The 22,546-nt window shown below is 42.5% G+C and overlaps 2 protein-coding genes and 1 long non-coding RNA gene across 7 annotated transcripts in view; 1 reads left to right on the top strand and 2 right to left on the bottom strand.

Moving 5' to 3' along the window:
* Positions 1-22,546, bottom strand: part of LOC119491483 (septin-4-like) — a 52,180-nt gene that overhangs the window by 6,893 nt on the left and 22,741 nt on the right. For 3 of the 5 annotated variants that reach the window (XM_037775590.1, XM_037775592.1, XM_037775594.1), the window contains 5 exons: positions 1,712-1,808; positions 1,503-1,589; positions 1,262-1,385; positions 953-1,087; positions 5-122 (listed from right to left, as the gene is read on the bottom strand). In XM_037775590.1, coding sequence (XP_037631518.1) covers positions 5-122; positions 953-1,087; positions 1,262-1,385; positions 1,503-1,589; positions 1,712-1,808 — 561 coding nt within the window. Of the gene's footprint in view, positions 1-4; positions 123-952; positions 1,088-1,261; positions 1,386-1,502; positions 1,590-1,711; positions 1,809-11,959; positions 11,999-19,943; positions 19,963-22,546 lie in introns of those variants that run through there. The other 2 variants (XM_037775593.1, XM_037775591.1) reach the window with 2 other exon arrangements.
* Positions 1,825-6,216, bottom strand: LOC119491484 (uncharacterized histidine-rich protein DDB_G0274557-like). Its single transcript, XM_037775595.1, has 3 exons — positions 5,319-6,216; positions 3,436-3,561; positions 1,825-2,560 (listed from the first exon to the last, which is right to left on the bottom strand). The coding sequence occupies exons 2-3, from the start codon at positions 3,529-3,531 to the stop codon at positions 2,216-2,218; spliced, it is 441 nt and encodes a 146-aa protein (XP_037631523.1). The 5' UTR covers positions 3,532-3,561; positions 5,319-6,216; the 3' UTR covers positions 1,825-2,215.
* On the top strand, positions 6,833-22,247 carry LOC119491485. The gene is made up of 3 exons (XR_005207620.1): positions 6,833-6,842; positions 12,504-12,508; positions 21,939-22,247. It is a non-coding gene; the product is annotated as an uncharacterized LOC119491485 (long non-coding RNA).

Here is a 22,546-nt window from a genome sequence, read left to right as displayed (position 1 = left end):
TTGCCTTGATTTTCTTTTTCTTGACCTCAGTAGGGGTGAGTGTGTCTGCTTTGGCCAAGATGGGGACGATGTTAACCTTCTCATGTAGAGCTTTCATAAATTCCACATCCAAAGGCCGGAGGCTAGAAGAGACACGAAACATACATGTACGGTAAGTACGGTGAGACTAAATATACCCTCAAATCAGTGGGTTATCTTGAAAACATAGGAACAGATTTCCATAAATGACAGTTGTTGGAATCAAGGGACAAGCCATTTATCTTCATGATAATCAAGATGTGTGTTTTTCTACCAATAAACATGTTTCTTTTTAGCGTGACTGTAATTATACGTTGGCAGCCTGAGGACATTGATTTGACTTAATAGGATGATGTCTCTGGCCAATCAGCGGTGGCAGAGGTTTGCTCTCTAAGTGACCTCTTGGTGTCTGATGAGTAATGGCTGAAGCTCATCAACAGAGGGAGCAGTTTCTCCATCAATGTGACTTTAAAAATGCACTGCAGCATTACTTGAGGTTGATGGCATAGTTGTTCTTTAATGAGCCCAGTCATGTGGAACGGTGCATGTGCACAACTGCGGCAAAAAGCACCACATCAGCACAAACTATTGATTAGAGTGAAAGCTCTGCACTAGATGTTAATTCACCTGAAGGCAGCTGAGAACTGTTTTAACTCCGGGCGGGAGCCCACTGCATTAACAATTTATGAGACCGAATGCACTACAAGTAAATACTGGTGCGCTGGATGTTTACGACAAATCAAGTGGTTGTGTGTGTGTGTGCAGGAAAAAAAAGCTGTGTATGAGCATGCATGTAATTTAGGGAAAGTAAAGTCACTAGCCTGATGCAAATGCCAGCAGCACAGACTATACATACTGCAGTAGAAAGGAGTTAATATTCCCCATTATTAGGAGTGATAACAGAGAGAGAGAGAGCACTGATGATTTGCCATACCCATGACCAAAGGGTGAGATGAAATAGAGGCAGCAGTGTACGCGGTTGTCCTGGATGTTCTTGCGGTTGAGGCCACTCTCGTCCCTGAAGTACTGCTCAAACTGCTGGTCGATATAGTCAGCCACTGACTTCCAGCTAGAGCAGAAACACACTGGGACATTCAGTCTCCGAGGCAATGCAACAGCCTAAATACTGCACATGACTTTTTAAACACGGCACAGCTAAAATTAGGTTATCCTGCTGAGCTCTGCTCATTTTGGTCATTTTCTTTCTATTTCAAGTTATTCATTTAGGATGTTTGACATGTACCATTCAGTGTTGTTTACAGCATCCCCAAACCCAGGGGTGTCCACGATGGTGAGCTTCAGTTTGACACCTTTCTCTTCTATATCCACTGTGTGTTTGGTGATTTCTACTGTTTGTGTGATTCGCTCTAGGGAGAGGACACAAACAGGCCACTGTTCTTAATATCAGAATTGACATATTGTAGGGCAAATATTTAACAAAATAAAACAGAAAAAAAGTATATCAAAAGCTGTGGCTCCCTCACCTTCAGCATTGAGCAGCTTCCTATCTTTGTAAAGATCTGTGAGAAAGAGACTGTTGACCAGCGTGGACTTTCCCAGGCCAGACTCCCCTTCAAACAAAGAACAACAAAGACGAATAGAGCCAAGTTTAAGACTTGGTGATTAGCAGTCTCTTCAAAGTAAAAGGTGGGCTTAAGATCAAATGTCTGTGAATGTGCAAACAAGGATTTACCTGCCACCATGAGCGTGAAGTCAAATCCCTTCTTCACTGACTTGCGGTGCACCTGGTTTGGCAGCGTCGCAAAACCCACGTATTCCTTGTCGTGGTCCTGGAAAATACACAGAAAGATGAAATGATACATCAGGGAAGCACACATTACCATATATATAATTGTGTAAAAGTAATTATTCAGCTCGGTCATCAACCAAAATGTGCTTGTCCCATTCACAGTAAGTTAACTTTCCCACAAAAAGTTTGACACTTAAATAAACGACAAACGTGAAAAGCATCGCTACCATCTCAGAGCTCCAATCACACCCTGATCCACCAGAAAAAAATGAGCACAAATCAACCTTTTAACCACATAGAGCAGCATGTTGGTTTTAGGCACACGCTCAGTCACATCCTATGAACTGTCTTTGTATCGTTCAATACATTACAGCACACAACAACCACATCGCCTTTAGCAGAACTGAACCACACAGATCTCGTTCATCCTCCCTGGGTTTCTCCTCCTCATGTTACCTCATTATTGCCGTACGGGTCAAATCGACCCCAGGGACTCTTGGGCCTGGTGGGACTGATGGGGACTGACGACAAGTCAAACTCCACACTTCTGCTCTGCGGTAAACTGGGCTCTGAACACGAATCCGACTGCGCCCTGCCCGCCACGGGGGGACGCAAATACGACGGGGTGTGGGGGCGGTCTTCGCCCTCAGCTTCCCTGTCTGCATCATGAGGCTCATGGCCATGATGGTGGTGGTGGTGGTGGTGCTCGTGGTCATGGTCGCCGTGCCCTCCTTGGTGGTGAGGGTCTTGCATTATGTTCTCCACCTCGGAGTCATCTGAATGGCTTGAATGCTAGAGAGACACCACGGTTGAAGGGGTGCAGAGGAACGGGTGGGAAACAAAATAGAGGGCGGAGGCGAAGATTGGGTGGAGGAGAGGTCAAGTGTCGATGTGGAGGGGAAGGGATCGAGATCCCAAAGGGTGGAAAATGCACACTTTTAGAAACGGTCGCAATATTGTGACGTGTAAGGTGCAATTTATAATCAATCATCAAAGAGGATGGATCATGTTAGAGGTGAATAATAATAGCAAACATCTATCTCAGTGGATTTGTGCGTTATTTCATTGCTATGAAACTAATAATGAATGAGCTGTAATACTTGGGCATACATTTAATTGTTCATTCCTGGAAGCAGAGAGGGAGTTTTTCCTACATCATGGATTATAAATATCCTGACCACTTCATAAATTTTGCAGCGCTAATGTGAGGCAACAAAGCCTTCTTTATGGTTGTTATTAGAGGACAAGGACAATTTCAGGCATTAGGGTGTATACGCTTCTGGATTTCCACACTAAGCTGTCACAAAGCTAAAATAAAAAATAACTAAGTTCCTGTAAGGGGATACACAGCTGAAGTGTAGGCTGCTGGATTCCAGTTACCACAAACTAAAGTCTCCCTGCTAGTCGAGCACAAAGATAAATAATGCAGTGGTGTTCAGAAAGCAATGAGGCCATTTAAATTCAGCTGTAGGCCCATACTGTGACTCTGCACTCATGTTATGATTATGCACTATGCATTAGCTGAGGGGTAAAAGTATACTATAACTTTTGGTCTGTAAAAATCTGTAAAATACATATACAGTATATTGCTTTTTGTTGAGGCTCAACAGTTGACTGCCACTAGAAGGGGAATTAAATAGGGAGTTTTTGGGGGGTGTCACTGGTACCTGTTCAACATCATGGTCCCTGTTGTGATTAGGGGAGGCAGGGCAGGAGTCCTGCTCCTCTGATGAAGAGTGAACCTCATGGTCACTGTCCTCCATTGCAACTGGGGCTACAGTGCACTCTGCAATCTCCAACCAGAAGGGAGCACATATGTGGAGGTGTGTATCAGGGTGAATAACAGGGAGGGTCATGTCAGGAGAGGAAGTAGCAGAGAGTCCGCCATGAGGAAATTAAGTGCATTAGGTTCAGGAGCCGGGAGCGATGTGACAAAAGGAGTGAATGTGTTCAGGCAAGACAGATGAAGACAAGACGGAAGATGAAAAAAAAAAAAAAAAAATCAAATGATTAAATAAAGCCAAAGTAACGACATACCATTTACCACAGGAAATGGTATGATTGCAGCGCAGATAGGAGTAACCAGAGAGATGACTGAACGATGCATAATGGCATTGTGAGGGCAGTTGTTTCCATAGTGTAACAATATAATGTTGGCCCAATCTGGCCACCTGCCATTACTGCACTGCCTAATGTTATTAGTTCCTCTGATATCACTCTATTTAGTGTTTCAGGCACCAAAAAATGCACCGGTCCAGCTAATGTCAGTGCCAGCAGTTAAATCATCTGTGCCAGCTGCAGTTACATAATGCAGGGAGTCATTGAAAGTTTGATGAACAGCAAAGTTAAAATGAAATAGTTTGAATTATTTGAAGTGGGGTTGTATGAGGTACTTATCCATAGTCAGTGTATTACTTTTAGTAGATGACGGTCAGCACGCCCCCAGCTTGGAGAAACAGACAGGAGCACCGACACCGGAGCAAAGCAATACAGTGCTGTGTGCTGGCCGGGGACGGCAGAAAAACGTATTTTAGCCACCTAAAAGTTTTTTAAAAAAAATCGATAGTCATTTAAGTGTACACTATATTTAGAATATTTTTCACCACTTTATCTTGCCATCAGACAGCCCCTTCCGATGGGGAACTGAACTGAAAGTGAAACTTATTTATGCTCTCTTTGAAGCCAACAGGCTCAGATGACAAAAACACTATAAATACGTTTCACTTTCAGTTCAACGTCGGAAAATATTTTAAATATAGCGTACACTTAAACAGATATCTTTTTTTTTTTTACTTACTTTTACTTTTCTACTGTATTGCTTTGCTCCGGTGTCGGTACTCCTGTCTGTTTCTCCAAACTGGGGGCGTGCCGACCGTCATCTACTGTAAGTAATACACTGATTAAGTACCTCATACAACCCCACCTCAAAACACCCGAATCATTCCTTTAATATCCCACTGGAGTGTACTTCAAATCTGAAGCAAAATTTTGACAGATTATTTTATGTTATAGTGATATCCCTTCATCACTGTTCAACCAGTGTTTAAAAAAAGCTTCTCATGTAATCCTTCAAAATCATCTATGTCACCCCTACATGGTTTATGTCCTCCATCCATGGCCTACGGTTTTAATTATGCTGGGATTTAAAGCTTTAGGGCAGAGGGGAAATTGATAGTTTCACAGTTTAGGAAAACCAGTGACCTGCTTTCCTGTGCTACAATCAAAGCACAGAGATCAATGTCCAACATGGCGGATCCTGTGACCCACATAGAACAGATGGTCGATTGCAAAGCTTTGACAACTTTTGGAATAGAACTGCTAACAACTTTATCATTCAACATCCAACTGTTTGCTTGATTTTGGTGTTAAAAAGAGCTAGTTGAGAGAAAGATCTTAAACAAAATCAGTAATCGCTTGCTGAAATCACAACTGCAGTGTAAACACGAACCACATTAAAACACAAACGCCGCCTTCTTTAGAAAAGTGGATCAGAAAAGTTGCATCACAAACTCACAAACCAGCCCCACCCCCCGTCTTCACAGAGCCTCACCTCCTCTCCTGCGGTGCCTTACCTGTGGTACCTTTTACCAGCGCGTAAAGCCTCTTCCTCTTGCCTCTGCGTACACTGCTCTTCATGCCCTCTCCAGCAAGCAGCAGGAAACAGAGGCCAGAGGCTCCAGCATTTATACTCCTCCATCCCAGAGGACACAGCGACCTTCAGCCCCATCGAGCCGCTCAGCGCCCCCCGGGGAACTGATCAGTAGCATTGACGAGCCACGCGTCACCATTCACAGGCTACACACCCAGTACATGCTCTAATGCTGAATCTACTTACAAGTTGTAGCAGTAGAGCTCTTTATCAGACATTACACAACATACATAGACAATTAACACTATTCAGACCTATGATTCTCCATGGCTAATATTAGCCACGACTGGGTCAGACACACATTGATGGCTCAGGAAAGGCAGAGTTATAACAAACCTGTATAGTGCAACCTGAGTATCCACCAAACTGTGAGACGAGCCACTGGAGGAGTTGCTCCCATCATAATCACAAATGATATATTAAACATAACCTGCTATGCTAATGAGTTCACTAATTAAGCTAATGAATGAATTCATTAGAAACTATTTATATAACAACGTACTTCTTCACATACCACATTAAGGATTAAGGAGATTTCCTCATTCATATGCAAATTTAAGCAGCAAGTTGCTCCAAAAAGTAACGCGACTATCGACTCTACGGGGTGTTTGTCTTTACAAGACACACAGCACCATGATGACAAAATGTCTGGGATAAAACCACTCACACAGTTATCATAAATGTTTAACAGCCTCACCAGATGTAATACTTTGCTAGTCCTCGAACATTTCTCCTACTTCATCTTTTATATGAACATCATAAACTTAAAGTCCTGGTAAAGCAAAAACAAATATGTGTCGCTAAGTATATAAAATTAGGTTTCAAAATTGTGAAAAAATAAGCATTATTCTCTGCTCTGAGACTCTGGGGGCTTGTCCGTTGAAGGCTCTGAAACTACGCCCAATGGCAGGTGAAGGTTGATTACATATGTAGAGTATATACGACCCTTCTTGTTGGCCATCTTACAGACTTCCGCCGGCCGAGGCAGTTAACTTCCGGTTTAGCCCTATACTAACTTGAATGAGGTTAAAATAATTCAATTGTGCGGCTCTTCTAGGCTTTCCAAATGTTATCAGACCGAATCGATCAAATGCTGATAGTGAAACGAGGCATTTCGCGGGGGTTTTGCTCAGGATTGGAAATCTACTTTTTTGTCCACCTCTCACTGTGGCTGGTGGACTCCAAAGTCTACCAGCCGCTCCATAGATTACCATTGTTTCTTTGGCTGATGAGTGAAGCAAATCTAGCAGCCGCTTGCATATTTTACCAGCATTTTGGTGGTGGCTGGTGCTAATTTCCAACCCTGGTTGTGCTGCTCAAAACAATTTATCCACCGTTTTACAGCCATAACAGCAGTGATGGAATAGGCTATGGAGGAGCCTATGACATAAGCACAAGTTTAACTAACTTGGTTGTGATTGGCCAGTGAGCCCAGTCCTGGAACACGCACAGGAAGTGAAAGAAAGAGCGAGACTCGTTGCTCGTGTGAGTACATCCAAGTACAAAACACACAAGCATCGTAGCTTTACGTGACTTTTGGTGTGTATAGTCTTTCTAATTACATATTTTCACAGTCTTATACTACAAAGTGTGAATTTCTTAATTTGCAAAATTATCTTTTCAATTGAAACAATATCATATGTGTGATTCATTGCACAATTCAAACGGGATCAAAACATTATTTTTCTCTCATCGTTAACTACGGAACACTTTTTCCCCATGGTCCCATGGTGGTCCACCAGAAGAGGAGGGCTTGCTTCTCTATAGTGTTTGGGGAGGGGTTATGCTAAGGATGGCTCCAGTGTGTCATCGAGCCATGATTTCAGGCCTGCCCAAAAAAAACGAAACGCAAAAATGGTGAAAACGGTCCAGCTAAGTTTAACCACTCTCCTTCAGTAGCATTCCTGAATGCTGACCCTACCTTTTAAGCTGGGTCACAGCTTTTTTTCCCCTCTAAGCCACACATACTATCTGGTTACACTGATACTGATGAGGCATTACTGTGTGCAGGCCAAGTAGTAGATTCACTTTCCACTAAGCACTCTAAAGTCAAAACTGGAACACGGTGCAACCTTTTCCTCTCCTACTGAACCAGCCAGGTTATTAGTCTAAAATGTTATTAGTCTTGATATTTAAGTCTTTGGAAAAAAACACAGTTACAACTGAAAGGCTTTAAGACATTCAAGAAGGGAAGGAATTTCAATGTTAATGGAAGATTTCTTTTTTTATACATGCCTGCCCAGGTGGCCAAAAACACATTTTCTCTTGAGCTCTATATTTGATATCATGACAATCAGCTGGAGGAAAAAATAGAAAGAAAATGTAATGGATCACACGAGAAAGCATACAGTATGCACAAGATGAACAGAGATGAACACAGCTCTGTTTGTTATGGAGGGTTTTATCGGTGACATCATGCTTTCCAATCAGATCTACTTGGTGTTCCTGGCACATACAGCTGTGTGAGGTAGGAAAAGCTCAGGGATCCCTCCTTTCAGGAAAAAGTCTACGGGGGAATTATTACGCTTCAGTAATCTTAGAAGTTCAACAGAGGAGAGAGATTTCATCAGATTCTTTACTGTGTACACTTTTTTCCACGTGCAAACATTTCCACTAGTCCAGAACTTTATCCAGTTTCTCCTGTCACACAGAAGCAGTAGCACTCAATCCTTTGCATGCATTTAATCCCACTGAATTGCTCTTCTGCGTCACTCACTGAACTCACAGTTTTCCACAGATCCACCACAATCCAGGTGGAAGTCTGACTGCGCAGGGTCTTGTGCTATAACTTGTTATAACTGTCCTATAAATGAGACAAAAACTAATATCACAGAATAGTTACGTGTCAAATGTTGAACGTTCTAATATCATCCAAAGTCGAACATCCTCTTACAAGTCTCAAAGGCAGGCATTTCCTATATATCAGCCTGTTCAAACTGAAAAACACCACGGCCACTTCCAGACCACAGCCAATAGAAAACCAAAGTCAGGCTATCGTGTGTGTAGCAGATAAATCAATACACTTGTGAAACACATGATTGACTGGCCATACAACATCAATCCTGCTCTGGTGAGCCATACCAACACAGAAAAGCCTTACCAGGCATGCACAGTCATTATTCCTTTTAAAATAAAACATGTTTAGTCAATTAAAAGTTTGGAAAGAGAACAAACAAAAAAAGATACTCCATGGCCCTGACCTCTTTTACAACAATTTTCTTTACAGAACACTCCCTCATCCTTAAACAGTCTTCTATAACTAGACTAAAACCTAATGGGCTCTGACATCCATTTCACACATTTTCATTAAGCGGCCACACAGAGTCTCCCACTGGAACGAGTCACAGCTGAGACCTGAACCAATTACAATTTCCATAACTGGCCGAACTGACATTTCAGTTCCTCTTGAGGGTTAGTTCATCCTGACTAATGAGCAACCTTTATCAGCAGCGATGGCATGCAGAGTTTGTCAGCAATGAAGCCTCAGACCAGGTGAAAGCACTATGTGGGTGGTTCAGGTTCAGAGTGGCATAAAGTAGCTGAGGCCCTAGAGCGAGACACATGGCTGGAAATGCCTCAGACAAGCTAAAAACACAAAAACACTTCAGGACTATTTTGTGACAAATAAGCCTTCATATACAGTACAGTCAGACAACTGAAGTCCTCCTGGCTTTAAAGACTTCCTCACATTTACCGAAAACATTTTCTACTTGGCGCCAAATAAATGAGACATAATGGGAAATTAAACAAAATGTATGTGGACAGGAATGTTACGTCTTAATGACAACATATCTTTCTTTGTCAGCAGCTGCCTCTTTGGCATTTCCTGCAATACATGTGTTGATACCAAGCCCCCAGGAAGAGCGCTTGGCTTTGAAGCAAATTTTACATAGAGGCCAAACCGCAGAATTGCAACCTCTGTGTCCGTCATGTGATGCCATCGGGCCCAATTTTGAGGTAAATCAATTTCCCAGTATGAACACTTTCTTGAATAGCCATTATTTAAATCATTGGGTCTCAAAAGTTGTAAAATACTCTTGTAGCCGAATCCAGATTTGTTTTGCTTCCTCCGTTCATGTGAATGAGACTCAAACCGAGGCTGGACTGAGCTGCTTGGAGGAAACGCTACTGCGCCTGCTCTATGGCCCCAATGGATCAAGACCTATTGAAAGAGTCTGGGACACGGGTCTCGGGGTACGGGGTATAACACATGCGCAGTGTAATTGGAGCTGCGACGTGCGTTCCGATTGGCTCAATTTTGGCGAGTGCAGATCAGATTTTACTGCACGTGTCGTAACCCAAAGATATGACGCGTTGATGGCGCGTGACATTTACTCTTTTCACCCTCGGTGCAATGGATGCGGAAGATCGCCGGATGATATGGGTAATTCTTTACTGAAGCTTTTCTTGCTTCGTGCACCATTGAGCAACTTTTATAGGAAGGAACGTGACCCCGCCTCAAACGCTGTATCCAGTTCTCTTTATACATCCATAGTTGATGCCTCTTAACAGACTCACATGCTGAACTTCATCTTGAGCCCAGTCTCAGATCTCCGCTCTAGAGGAGACCTAGAATGTCCTGTTTGTCATGTGAATTGAGTAAAGTGGGACTAAAGTAGCAATTTGACATCAGAGAAGTTTATTGCATATACAGTACAGTATCAAGGGTTTCAATATTTTTAATGAAATTTAATAAGCAGTCCGAGGGGCAAATGGCAGGTTGCTGCACAACTACAGAAACAAATAGTTTTTAGTCAAAGCTTATCAAGGAGACCATTGTAAGTTGCCTCTTGAGTATGTCAGAGAGATGTGGGACATATTTTACGGTGGGACTAAAGCCCATGCAGTCCCTGAGAAACAATTGAAGGACATGAAACCCAATTTAACATAAACAAGTTTGTGTGGTTGACTTCGCTGCTTTGTTAGTGTTGGATCGTGGTAGTGGGTTTGGCTGCCACAGTGCTGATGGATGATGATTTGTTGCATGAAACGCAGCTCTCGGGGGGGAAAGCCCACTTCAAATGGTCCCTGTATGACATGGGAAATGCAATAAGAAGCTGCCAGATGTCATAAAGAAACTATACAGCGTGTAGCTATTGACCTTCTATGATGAAAGCAGGGAGGAAATGCAGTCGACAGAATCGTTTATAATCCAGCTACAATAATTACTGTAATATTATTCAATGAATGCTAAATAATTTTGTCTTGGCAGGCTTTGCCCCTGTTGGCAGGGATGCTTACTTAACTATATGCTGGTTAAGTGTGGGAGATGGTGCATACAGTGGGGTGGTGGCAGTCACCAATTTGTACACTGGGATCCTAAAGGTGCTAAATGCGAGATTGGGACCATTTCTATTGCCTCTGCACAGCTCTCAACATGGCAACAGGGGGGCAGCGCCAACGGTCAGAAAGGTGTTATCAGCTGTAACTGCCGTATGAGCTCAGTGCAGAGCGGCGGCCGTGAGCTAGCCAGTGGGTCACGCTCACATGCACAAACGTGCAATAAAGGCACATGCGGACAGCCCAGCTATGTCAACAAAGCATGGAGAAGCTCAGATCACAACACAAACAGAGGGATGGTGACTTCATTCTCTGCTCGGGTAGACATTACTCCTCTATATCACATCAAATCGTTGTTTGCTGCTATATTAATGCTCTGGACATCGTGTAGAGCACCTTTAAGCTCCCTCACAAAGAAGCGGGAATATAAATGTGGATATTCAAAGGCATTCACACCAGAAACAACGCTCAGTGTTTAATCCTCTTTAAAAAGTGAATGTCGTGGAATTCACAGGCTGAATACCAGTGAGGTTTCCCCTTGTGGCGAGGCCAGTAGCAGGTGGTGAAGTGAGCCATGTGCGCTCTGTGTGAATGCTGTGGCTGTTTGGATAGTTATAGCGGGGCTCTGTGTGAAGCTGGCTCACTACAGAGAGAGAGAGAGAGAGACAGAAATAGTCCCATTTCACCACATACTCCCACAGTTATGGAGCTGATGAATTTCCACTTGACCAAAACTCCACATATTCAGTGCAACAGAAAACACAATTAAGAAGTTTCTCTGTGCTTTAAGGCAGAGGAAGATAAAAGATGCAAGTACACTAACGGTGCGTGCATCTCCATCCCAAATGCATTCCCATCAGTGTCTTCCACCAGCAGAGGCTACGACACTCACCACACTCTCAATGCATTAAGCTGTCACATCTGATCAATACACGTGTGCTTTGACATCTCAGAGGTGGACAGAAAAAAGCTCAACTCCACTGTGCTCTGCAGTCATGTGGGAAACAGACACTCCTCTCAGTAGCTTAGCAGAAAATTGTCATTACTTGTATGTTCATATTTGAGCACAAAGCCTGGTCACATGCATTCATGTGAACGGTCCAGCCCGTGTGGATAATCTATACTCTGATACATGTGTACTGAACATGCACAGGGGAAATACTACGTTGGCCAGTTCGAAAGAAAAAAACACAGAGAAAGCCTTAAACAGAGAGATACACTTAATTGCAGGGTCAGCTAGAAGGAAAGCAATTAGCACATACCTCTGTATCACTGTTTGCAGCCATATTATCCCTTCAGTACCAGTATTCCTTTAGTTTCACCAGAGAAGAGACAGAAACCAGTAAAAAAAAGGCCTTTGGAAAGCTCCTCAGACTGAGTGTCACTTCTTTAGTTTCAGGGCACCCCACGTTACATAAGCACACCTATTTTCCCTGCTTCACCAATCAGATGGCATCCAGTTTTCTTTTCCAATTCCCCCCACCCCCACACACTTGGACTGGAAATGTCTTTTTTAAAACAGGTACACCTTCGATCTCTGCCACTCTGCATCTGGAGCATTTCAATATATAGCTCCACCCTGCTCTTGTGTCGTGGCCAATCTGCAGCTGATATGCAGATGAGCTGCAGCTGAAGTGACGGCGGATCGCGTCTGCAGAGGCCTCCTGACTTCAGAGGAGGTGACGCTCTGTAGGGAGGTCGACAACATCTGCCTCGTCGCCTTGCTACAAGCCTGTCGTGCCCTCAATCTTAAAGCCCCGCATGTGAGATCACAACGCACAAATGAGTGCACAAACAAATTACTAGCACACGTGTGCATGAATGAAGAGTGTATTATGTCTCAACTGATACAGAAATGACTGGAATAATAAAAAGGTGGGGAAACATGAATCAAATCAGAATGGTATAAAATCAACGATATGGGGTCTGAGCATCAGAGGAACACAACAGCAGTATGCACATAACTTCTTACAATGGCCGTCACATCCAACCCAGACCTCCCAGCTGGCAGCGCCAGGGCCAGAGTGGTACACGAAGAATCAGCGTGTGTGTCCATGGTGGGGAGGTGACTTGTGGCCTACATGCTACAAATAATCTTTTTATCTCATACACACACTCACTCTCTCTCTCTCACGCACGTACGCGCACACACACATAAGTGGGCCAGAACACAAAGCTTTTCCATTAATCTCGATGGATCTCTGCGCTTTGCAACGCTTATAATACTCACTTATTCTTAAGGAACTAGGATTTTGTGATTAAATTAGTACAGAAGTGAATAAGCTCAATGGGTCTCAGCTATAGACTGTATGACTTATAAAAAGAGACATTTAAGAGACTGTGACTGACTTACCACAACCCGACACTGTTTAATCCACAAAGACAGAGATCTAGCTTGAAGAATTTAGCTTGTGTCTGGGATTTAATCTTCAGTATTTCAGTTTAACATGAGAAAGAAAGGGAGAAAGAAAAATACAGAGGCACAATTCAGTTGAGAATTCATTTACTGCCTATGGGAGGAAGAACTAAACGTAACGTGATCCCAATCTTAATAGCTTGCACTGCAAAGTGTGCCAACTCATACAACAGTAATAACTACCATAAGTAGTAGACAGAGAGTAACACAAATAGTATCAGGCCAACAGACATGCCAGTCTGACAAACCACACAGTAGGCAAATCTCACTTAAACCCCCGTCTTAATGTGACACATGTAAAGAATTTGGCGTGGATGAGAAGGGGCTGAACGTAGGCTAACAGGAGAGGTTACTTCCTGTAAGGAAAGATGGTGTCTGGGGAGACGACTTCAGGTCTGCTTTAATCCTCTCTGGCTGGTCCTCATCATGAGAGTGATTATCATGGATTGTCTGAAAGGGCTGACAGTGCCCAAGGGATGGCTTTAGATATACAATCTCAGGCTGCATGCACACATTCATGTACATGCATCAACTTATACTGTATGTTGGCCTGCACACACAAGGGTCAGACGCACCAGACATGACAGTAAAGCGCTGTCTATGCCACTGTGACAATCACATTGACGGCCGTAATTAAAATGTCTCTTTGTCAACAGCAGGGCTGGAATGAGTTGCCTGATAAAAGCCACTGCACGCGGACCAACATCTGCAGCCGACAAACGCTGGTATTCAAAAAAAGACCCCAGCCAACAAGCCAGAGAGTAGTCTGATCTACTGAGTGCATCTTCTTCACAAACCATGACTGCCTGTGTTGTTTGTGTATGGAGCGCAAAATGTCATTTACTTATTGCAGAGGATTCTGCAGTGCCCCATGGGAGCAGAAAGTGAAGGGATGGCAGTGCCACCTGCTGCTCATGACTGGAAAAAAAAACAGCTGGACTGTAGATGTACAGCTGTAGATGTGCATACAAGTCTTTGTGTTTCATGAATAGTATTTATTGCATGTACATGTGTCATTGGACTTTTTGTAGTAGAAAAGCACAGGTGTTAATAAATGGATTCCAGCTATCATTAATGTTGTCATTTACACCTGTGCTTCTCCAACTGTGACATGTCAAAATGTCTATGTGAAAAAGGCCTACTATTCACAACCTTAAAGGTGCTAAATGTGCAATTTGGAGCATTTCTATTGCCTCTCAACATGGCGACAGCTGAGACGGAGGCTCGCAGCTAACGGAGCTAACTGCGCTTACAGTGAAAACAACAGCAACAGTGCTGACAGAGCTAAGAGAGTTAACCTAAGGGGGAACCGGAGGGTGGGTGCTACACTTCCGCGATGACCACATGGGTTGGGACGGCATTATCAGCTGTAACCGCCGAATGAGAGCAGTGCAGAGCGTACATACGAACATGCACTAAAAGGCACGCACGGCTGGCCCGGCTATGTCAACAAAGCACAAAGACGCTCGGATTACAACACACACACACACAGAGGGAGAGCGACATCATTCTCTGCTCAGGTAGACATTACTCCTCTATATCTTTTTATAGCAAATAGTTTTTTGGTGCTATATTAATGCTTTAGATAACGTATAGAAAGCCTTTAACATTCAATCAGTAAAGATCTAGATGCTCACAGATATGTAATAGTGTTTTTAATGTTGATGTTTAATGATAAATCTAAATAACAGAATTTTCTTAAACAGTAACACGTATCATATCCTCACAATGCCGTTTCCACTAAAAGTTGATATTGCAGAAACATACTGTACACACCAGCTCTGAACTCAACAACAACTTTCACCCCAAGCACGAGCGGTCTTGTGACTTTATCTATAGCAACGTGTTTTGTGCAAGTGAATTCTCGAGAGGAAAATCCATGAAAGAATGAGAACTTGTCTAGTTTGAGGCCAACAGGAAATAGGCAGAAAATATGCAGAAACACTGAATTGGATATACATTTTCTCCTGAGAAAGTGGATGAAACGTCTCAGCAGTACAGTAACAGTCAGTGGACGCTGACGCCCTCTGAAGCAGCAGATATCCACCAGGAACATAAATATTGTTCAACAATAGCAAGGAACGCTGGATCTGCTGAACTTACACTTCCTACACTTCCTCCTCCATTCAATTAAGGCGCTTTATCTGACAGAGAGAGATTCCTGTTGGAAAGCTGCTAAAGCATTTTCCCACTTTGTTTTTTCCCCCCAGTTAAAAGGTATGGTGCAACAAAGGCTCATGTGGCTCTGGGGGGGGGGGGGGGGGGGGGGGGTTTCTGCTGTACGACTTAAAGAAAGGGAGAGGCTTTTCCAGATTAAAGCGAGGAATTCCTTTGTTCGTTTTAATTCATTTTAATCACACCATACAATCAACAGTCATCTAAAGCTTTACAGGGTTAGAAGGGCCCTAACTGGTATATCTACAGTATGTTCATGGGATGCTAGATTTAAATGTTGTGTAATGCCAGGTGCAGTCACTTGTGGCTTGTTCACTGACCCAACATGAACCAGCTCTGCCTGCAGAGAGTGTGATTTCCAGCTGGCCCAAAATCTGTCTAAAGATCATTTTAGCTACCTTTTTTTCTATTTTACTCATTACTCTTGTGAGAGCTACAAAAATAATCAGAGGGAAAATAGCAGAAAATAAGGCAATTATGGCCCTTATGAACTGTATTCTCAATTTCGGGGTGTTTGCACTGTTCTGTTTGTAATCTTTTCCAACAGTCTGAACTGCATCATTAGTAAGAAGCATGGATGGTGTAATGTAACCTGGCTAATTTAAGAAAGAATTGTTTAAAATAGCAAGCAGATTTAGAGCTTATCGAAATCAGACAAGCACACACAAGACGCTGAAACTACTCTACAGAGGCCACAACAAAGGGTCCCGTTTCCCCTAAACGCTTTTATTCCACCATCTTTGGCAGACACCTGAACATTTTAATGACTTGTACTGTTTATTCTCTGCCATTATTCAAAATGAGAACCAGGAATTATTATGTCTATTATTGGTTTCCACTGACTTCAAGATAGATGAATCATGAAACCATAGAACAAACGGACTTCCAGTCTAGAAAGGTGTTATTAATATTTAGATAGGCGTGGTGTGTTGCACCCAAACAGAGCAAAGAAAAACCAACACCTGTGTGACAAAAGGCGACCGCAGACAAAACATGCCCAACATCTGCTGGGTGGTGAACTCTGTTTGCCCGGGTGAGAGGAAGTCACTGGGTTGTTGTGTGGCCTCGCTTCTGCAACACTGACTTCCAGCCAGCGTAACTCCCACATCACATGAACACAAAACCACCTTGTGTGATTTCTGGCTCCTGCTGGGTCTTATCACAATGCTACTGAAGTCTGAAGTCGGAGCCACAGATCTGCTGAAACAGTGTTGGCATTGTGTCTTGAACAGATTCATAGTCAGCGTATTACCTACAGTAGATGATGATCGGCACGCCCCCAGTTTAGAGAAGCAGAATGGAGTTACTGCACAGAAGCATTGCAATGTACCACTGTGCAGCAAAATGTATTATAGCCATCTAAAAGAAAGTCACACCTAAATAAATTAATATCAGCATGTATCCATCTATGCTCTCGCCAAAGCCACCAGACTCCTGTTTCCTGCTAACCTTGCCTAGCAAGAGCATAGACAACAACTTCAGAGCCCTGTCGGAAACATCAACTGTATAGCTGTCCCACGGCAAGATAAAGCAGTGAAAATATTCTAAATATATAGCATGCACTTAAACTGAAACTGATTTTTTTAGGCGGTCCTTTATTTTAGGTGGCTAAAATACATTTTGCAGCTCGCCCCGTCCACAGCAGTACATTGCTTCTGTGCAGTAACTCCTATCTGCTTCTCCAAACTGGGGGCACGGCATCTACTGTAGGTAATACACTGACTATGGATAAGTACCTCATACAAACTCACTTCAAAACACCCAAACTATCCCTTTAATGTGCAACCCAAACCAGCAGTGTGGGCAGTTTAAAACTGTTTCCCAGTATCTATCTAACCAGTATACATCTCTGCAACTAGAAGCACCACCTTGAACAATCCCTTTTTTAAGTAAGGCGGCTGTGACTCCGCAGGAAGAAGGTATAACTTACTAATCGCAGGATTAGCGGTCGATTCCTGGCTTCTACTGTCAACACGTCAGAGTGTCACTGAACCCCAAATTGCTCTGGATGGTTAGGTCAGTGTCTGTCTTGCATGGTAGCTTGCTACCATTAAGAGCTACCTCATGGAAAAGGTTTTGTGTGTAGACTTCTAGTGTCTATAGATAAAACAAGTCCTGTCCATCTGTTTTCCCATTTCTTGATACTGTGTTCTTCCACACCACAGGCCTCCTGAGGGCTTTTCCATTAACACATTATCATATAATGTCATTCAAGGGAGCAGAGCTCAGTTATGAAATGGGCACGATGTGTGGAAGTGTTTGATTACAAGTGTTTATTGAGCTTGATGTGGATAGCCATTGTTTTTAAATGAAACCAACTGTAAGATAGAACTAGTATTTATCAGGTCTCATTCTAACTGGAATTAAGTTTTTCTGGTCAAATCTAGTTAGATTTTACTAAACAAATAGATCTCTGTTAATTTCAGAGATCTTTAGGACAGCAGATAGTCAAAAACATCAACAGCATGTAAGGATCACAGGCCAGTTCCACAGTGGTAATGTAATCTGTATGTAATTCTATCCTTTGAAAGTTGAGAGACGGTATGTTTAATAAAACATTTGTCCTGGTCAATAGTCTATACAGGGCGTTCTGCCATTTGAGGATACAGGATTTACTATGCTGAGCTGACGATGGTACAATTTGCAAGTCAGCACATATAGGATCACACACAGCACTGAACACATTTTCATTTCATAATGTCCTTTCACAGGAAAACCCTCAACCCAACATCTGCAATAACTCAGATTGTCAATTTCAAAGGAGGAAGGTGTTACGATGCACGTTATTGGAGAATATGTCTCTGATATCAGAAATATACTGACCAAAGAAGAGGTAGCATATCGCTGCACAAACAGGCTTCAGACTGCTGCGGTCAACAGTAATATATATATGAGCGAAGAGCACAATGTTAACACACAAATGCTTGAATACACACAACAGGCCTTAAAGCAGATGGTCAGTGTACATGTACACTCTTGGTACAGCCATTACACAATAGTTATCACCAACACTATGCAGTAAAAGTGTTACTTCAAGTGAGAACAAGTCAGATATTTGAAAGTGTTGAATTCTTATAAAGCAGAAAGTATTGTGTGAGAGTGTGTGAGGGTATAATCCTCAGTACCAACACCTTTCAAAAGAATGCACCATTTTAGAAATCTACCAGATAGACATCCTTTGGTCTGTAGACTTCCATGAATAAAGTCTGGAGAGATAAATGGTAGCGGTGGGAATCACCAGAGGACCCACGAAACAATATCAGCGCGATACTTAAGTCCGTTACAACCTCTGAAATACAGAAATCCCCCACCTCTAATACAATAGTTAACATTTCTTCCCCAAATAAACAAGATCATGATGTTTGATCTAGACAAACTGCCTTGGATTTTGTGCCATCCCTCCTTGGCTGTCATCTCCGTGGTGACTGAGCGGTTTGTCTCGTACGTTAAAGATTGTTAAGCTCCTAACGGCATCATTGATTGACAAGTGGCAGTCCCCAAATTGAGCCTACAAGAGCCCTCTGATAGATGCTCCAGACACCACATGAGGAATTATGAAGCTGTTAGCATAATAAGCAGGTTAGCAGTTCAGAATATCTCTCTCAACACACTGGGGCTAAAAGCTGTTATAAAGGCTGTTACATCTGGGCTTCACCTGTTAATGAGCCGACTAGAGCGGATTTCCCACCATGGCCTCAACAGTCTCCTATGTGGTTAAACAGTTTTAATGAGTCTGAACTGAAGTCTGTGAGTGTGTGTAACATTTCCATTTAGACGACTCTTTTACATGACAAACCCAGAATAATAGTAAAAGGTAAATGATTTCTGCTAATTCTGAATAAGGATTCAGAGATATGCATCACCCCGTGACTTCATGTTCCCTCAACAGATGGCGTTGGTGACTTCTGGGGTGGTGCCCGGCTGGCCTGGGCTCCAACATGAACTACACATAATTGTCCCCTTCCTCTTTCTTTTTCCATCTGTTCCCCTCCTCCCGGATGTAATCCGCTTCTCTAATCTTGATGCCCAAACACACCAAGAGCCACAAAAAAGCTTGGAAACCTCAACACAAGTACCCCCCCCCACACACACACACACACACACACACACATACGAATGGGATGCCTTGCCAACTGACTCATCTGTGATGCCAGTGACTTTAGCAGCTCAAACATACGCTGCTAACTAATGTACAACCAGCATGCAACCCATTCATATGGGATTCACACTCCTTTGCCAGAGATTTGATTAACATCTGTGGTTAACAGCTGCCTTAAATACTGCACAACTGGAATGAAACTATAGTAACATCTGCCCCAGCTCTCACACTACTGTACATCGCTTTCACCTCAGTAACACTGCCAACAAGAACATATCAATCTCAAGACATGCAGGTAGAGTAGACAAAGTGACTCCAGACAGCCATTAGCAAATTATTATCCTAATAAAAGACTCCTGACCGGTTCGGAGGACACTGTGCTGTTAGAAACACAGATAAACATCTGGTCATAGCATCAGACTGTCAAAAACTGAAGGCAGATTGATGAACACATGATCGGTGTGTCTGCCCTCTTCACATGACAGACAGGGAGAGGTAGCCTGCAGCTGAGCTTATCTCACTTCTCATCACAATGCAGATGACACGCTGCACTTACCATTCTGCAGATGGCCAAGACACACACACACGACCCAGTAGAGGACAGCGACCGACTGTTAGCTGCTCCAGCAGGTCTGTGCGGACAAACCAGCTCCAGCAGAGCTACACAGCCTTACAGGCAGACATTAATAACGTAATGCTGCACACCACACGGACATGCGCTGCATCCCGGGCTTGACTGGCTGGTGCTCTGCTGCAAAAGGAGCAGCGATAGTGGGAAAGGAGAAAAAAGGGAGAGAATTGCTTGAGTGTGAAGGTCAAACAGAAGGAGAAGCTTTTTGTGGTTCAGACTTACTGACAGAGCTCAGGAAGAAAACAGGTGGGAGCTGCAGTATCACACACTGCTGTGACTTAACTTACAAAACTAGAATCACCAAACTCTATTAATCTTAATATTTAAGTATCAAACAAAACATCATCATCATTTTTCCCTAGTGTTGTGTTTGGGGTCCTGGAGACCCTATAACAGCTCAAAAAACATACTTAACATTGTTCCATTGCCTTAAAGGAACAGTGTGTAACATCGCGGGAGGATCTAACTATGTTTTCATTAGTGTAAAATCACCTGAAACTAAGAATTGTTGTTGTTCATATGCTCCATACTTGTGATTGGTGTTGACGGGATTTTTTTTACCACTTTATTTATTAAGTAATTCATCTCAGAAACACAGTACACATTTTATGATTAATTGAAACCCAACGCAAATAATAAAGCCTATAGTTACTGCGCTGGGATCACTACATCCAACTTTTGCAATGAGCTTACTCACTATGGTTTAAAAGCTGCAGAGAGGGCTGTCACCTCAGGTTTGTTTAGGTAACTGCTGCCCTGGCTAGAGAGTTTGGGTACATTCAGTGGGGCATGATAATATTTATTTAGGCTGTGCATAGCCTGCTCCCTCACTTACACATGAACAGAACAGTAGCTAAGGGTGAGGTTGATGGTTTCAGCATCAAAGTTAGCACTTCTGTCCCTTTAAGCTCAAACTTGTCACTGGATTTTTTAAGTAAAACACAGTGATGAGTGAGCTGGAACCTTTTTTCTTTTGCGGATCGCGTTCAGTTTTGTAGCCTCAGTTGTGCTAAAATATTCACTGTCACCATTTTCCACTGAGCTTTACTGTTCAATTATCTATGAACCAAAGAATAAGCAGTACAAGTGCACACAAAGTTGTGAGAAGAGCACTGCTGCAGATTTCCGGAGAGTGCTGCACGACTCTTGAATCCAAAGAGCATGAAATTATGCACAGCACATGGTGTGCATCAGCAGCACTCACACCTCAAGTAAACGAGGTGTCAGAAGAGCGTCAAAAGGAGAATGGCAGACTCAGTGAGACACATGACATCCTGCAGGGTCTCACACAGCGTGATGAACCCAGAACCCAGGGCCAACACTTGGAAATGAATTGTAAATTGCGCTGTGAATATCATGATATTATTATAGAGTTAATCTATGTTGGCTATTTTTCATTTGTGTTGAAGTTAACATGTATACCACTATCTGCTGAATTAAAGTTTAAGTGGTTGCTCTACTGGCAACCGCTAACTGCAACTGTCAACTTTTAATTTGGAAATATTATGTTTCAATATCAACATTTGGATTTGACCACCGGTAAATGTACTGAGTTTTACATTGTGATTTTGTAGATGTGAAAATATTTGAGCATTAAATGTCAGACAGAAGCAAGCCTTATATTATGAGTTACTTGTCACCCAGAGGTAAGTCAATAACTGTCATGGCCACGTTTCTGTGGAAGAAACAATCAAAAGCATTCTTAAAGTGGGTCATTGCACCATCCGAGAGTACCTGTGTATGGTTGAGTAAATCCAGGATTTAGTGTGGTTAAAGGTAGGAAATACCTCACAAAGCATCAGCAAGTGGTGGACATGCACAGTGTACACATTAAGGATACAAAACCAAACCGTTTAATGACGTACAAACTGAACCGTGGGCTTGTTGAACCATCGCACCACTATAAAATGCGAGATGAAGATAGAAGAGGCAATTATCTGAACATAGGCCTACTTGACCATTAAGTAGCTGGCCTTATTTCATGTTTAAAATCAGTGTTATGGCTTCATATATTATATAAATATAATTTATTACTATCAATCAATCAGTCAATCAATTTATACATTTTGGAGTTCAAACACATTGGACATTTTTCTTCTCCCGTAAGTGCAAAATAAACCGAACCGAAACCGAAATCATGACCCAAAAAACGCAATACAAATCGTAACATGGGCTTGTTGAACCGTTGCACCACTAGTACACATGTAATGCAGAGCAGACTATTAACATTGAGATATTTTTTTTTTATAATGATAGAGAAAAACATTTATTATTCAGATTTATTTTTTTTAATTCAGAGTTAAATCAAGTATTATTTAATTCATCGATAAGTTGTTAGGTCTATAAAATGTCAGAAAATGTCAATCAGTGTTTCCCAAAGCCCAAGATGACGTCTTCAGAAGATACTCAAAGATATTCAGTTTACTGTCATAGAGGAGTAAAGAAACCAGAAAATATTCACATTTAAGAATCTGGAATACTCAAAACGATTAATTGATTATCAAAACCCGATTAATTGATTATCAAAA

This window comes from Sebastes umbrosus, chromosome 7, assembly GCF_015220745.1.
Source record: "Sebastes umbrosus isolate fSebUmb1 chromosome 7, fSebUmb1.pri, whole genome shotgun sequence".
Taxonomy (NCBI): Eukaryota; Metazoa; Chordata; class Actinopteri; order Perciformes; family Sebastidae; genus Sebastes; species Sebastes umbrosus.
Note: the sequence above shows the minus strand (reverse complement) of the source record. Positions and strands in the feature narration are given on the sequence as shown.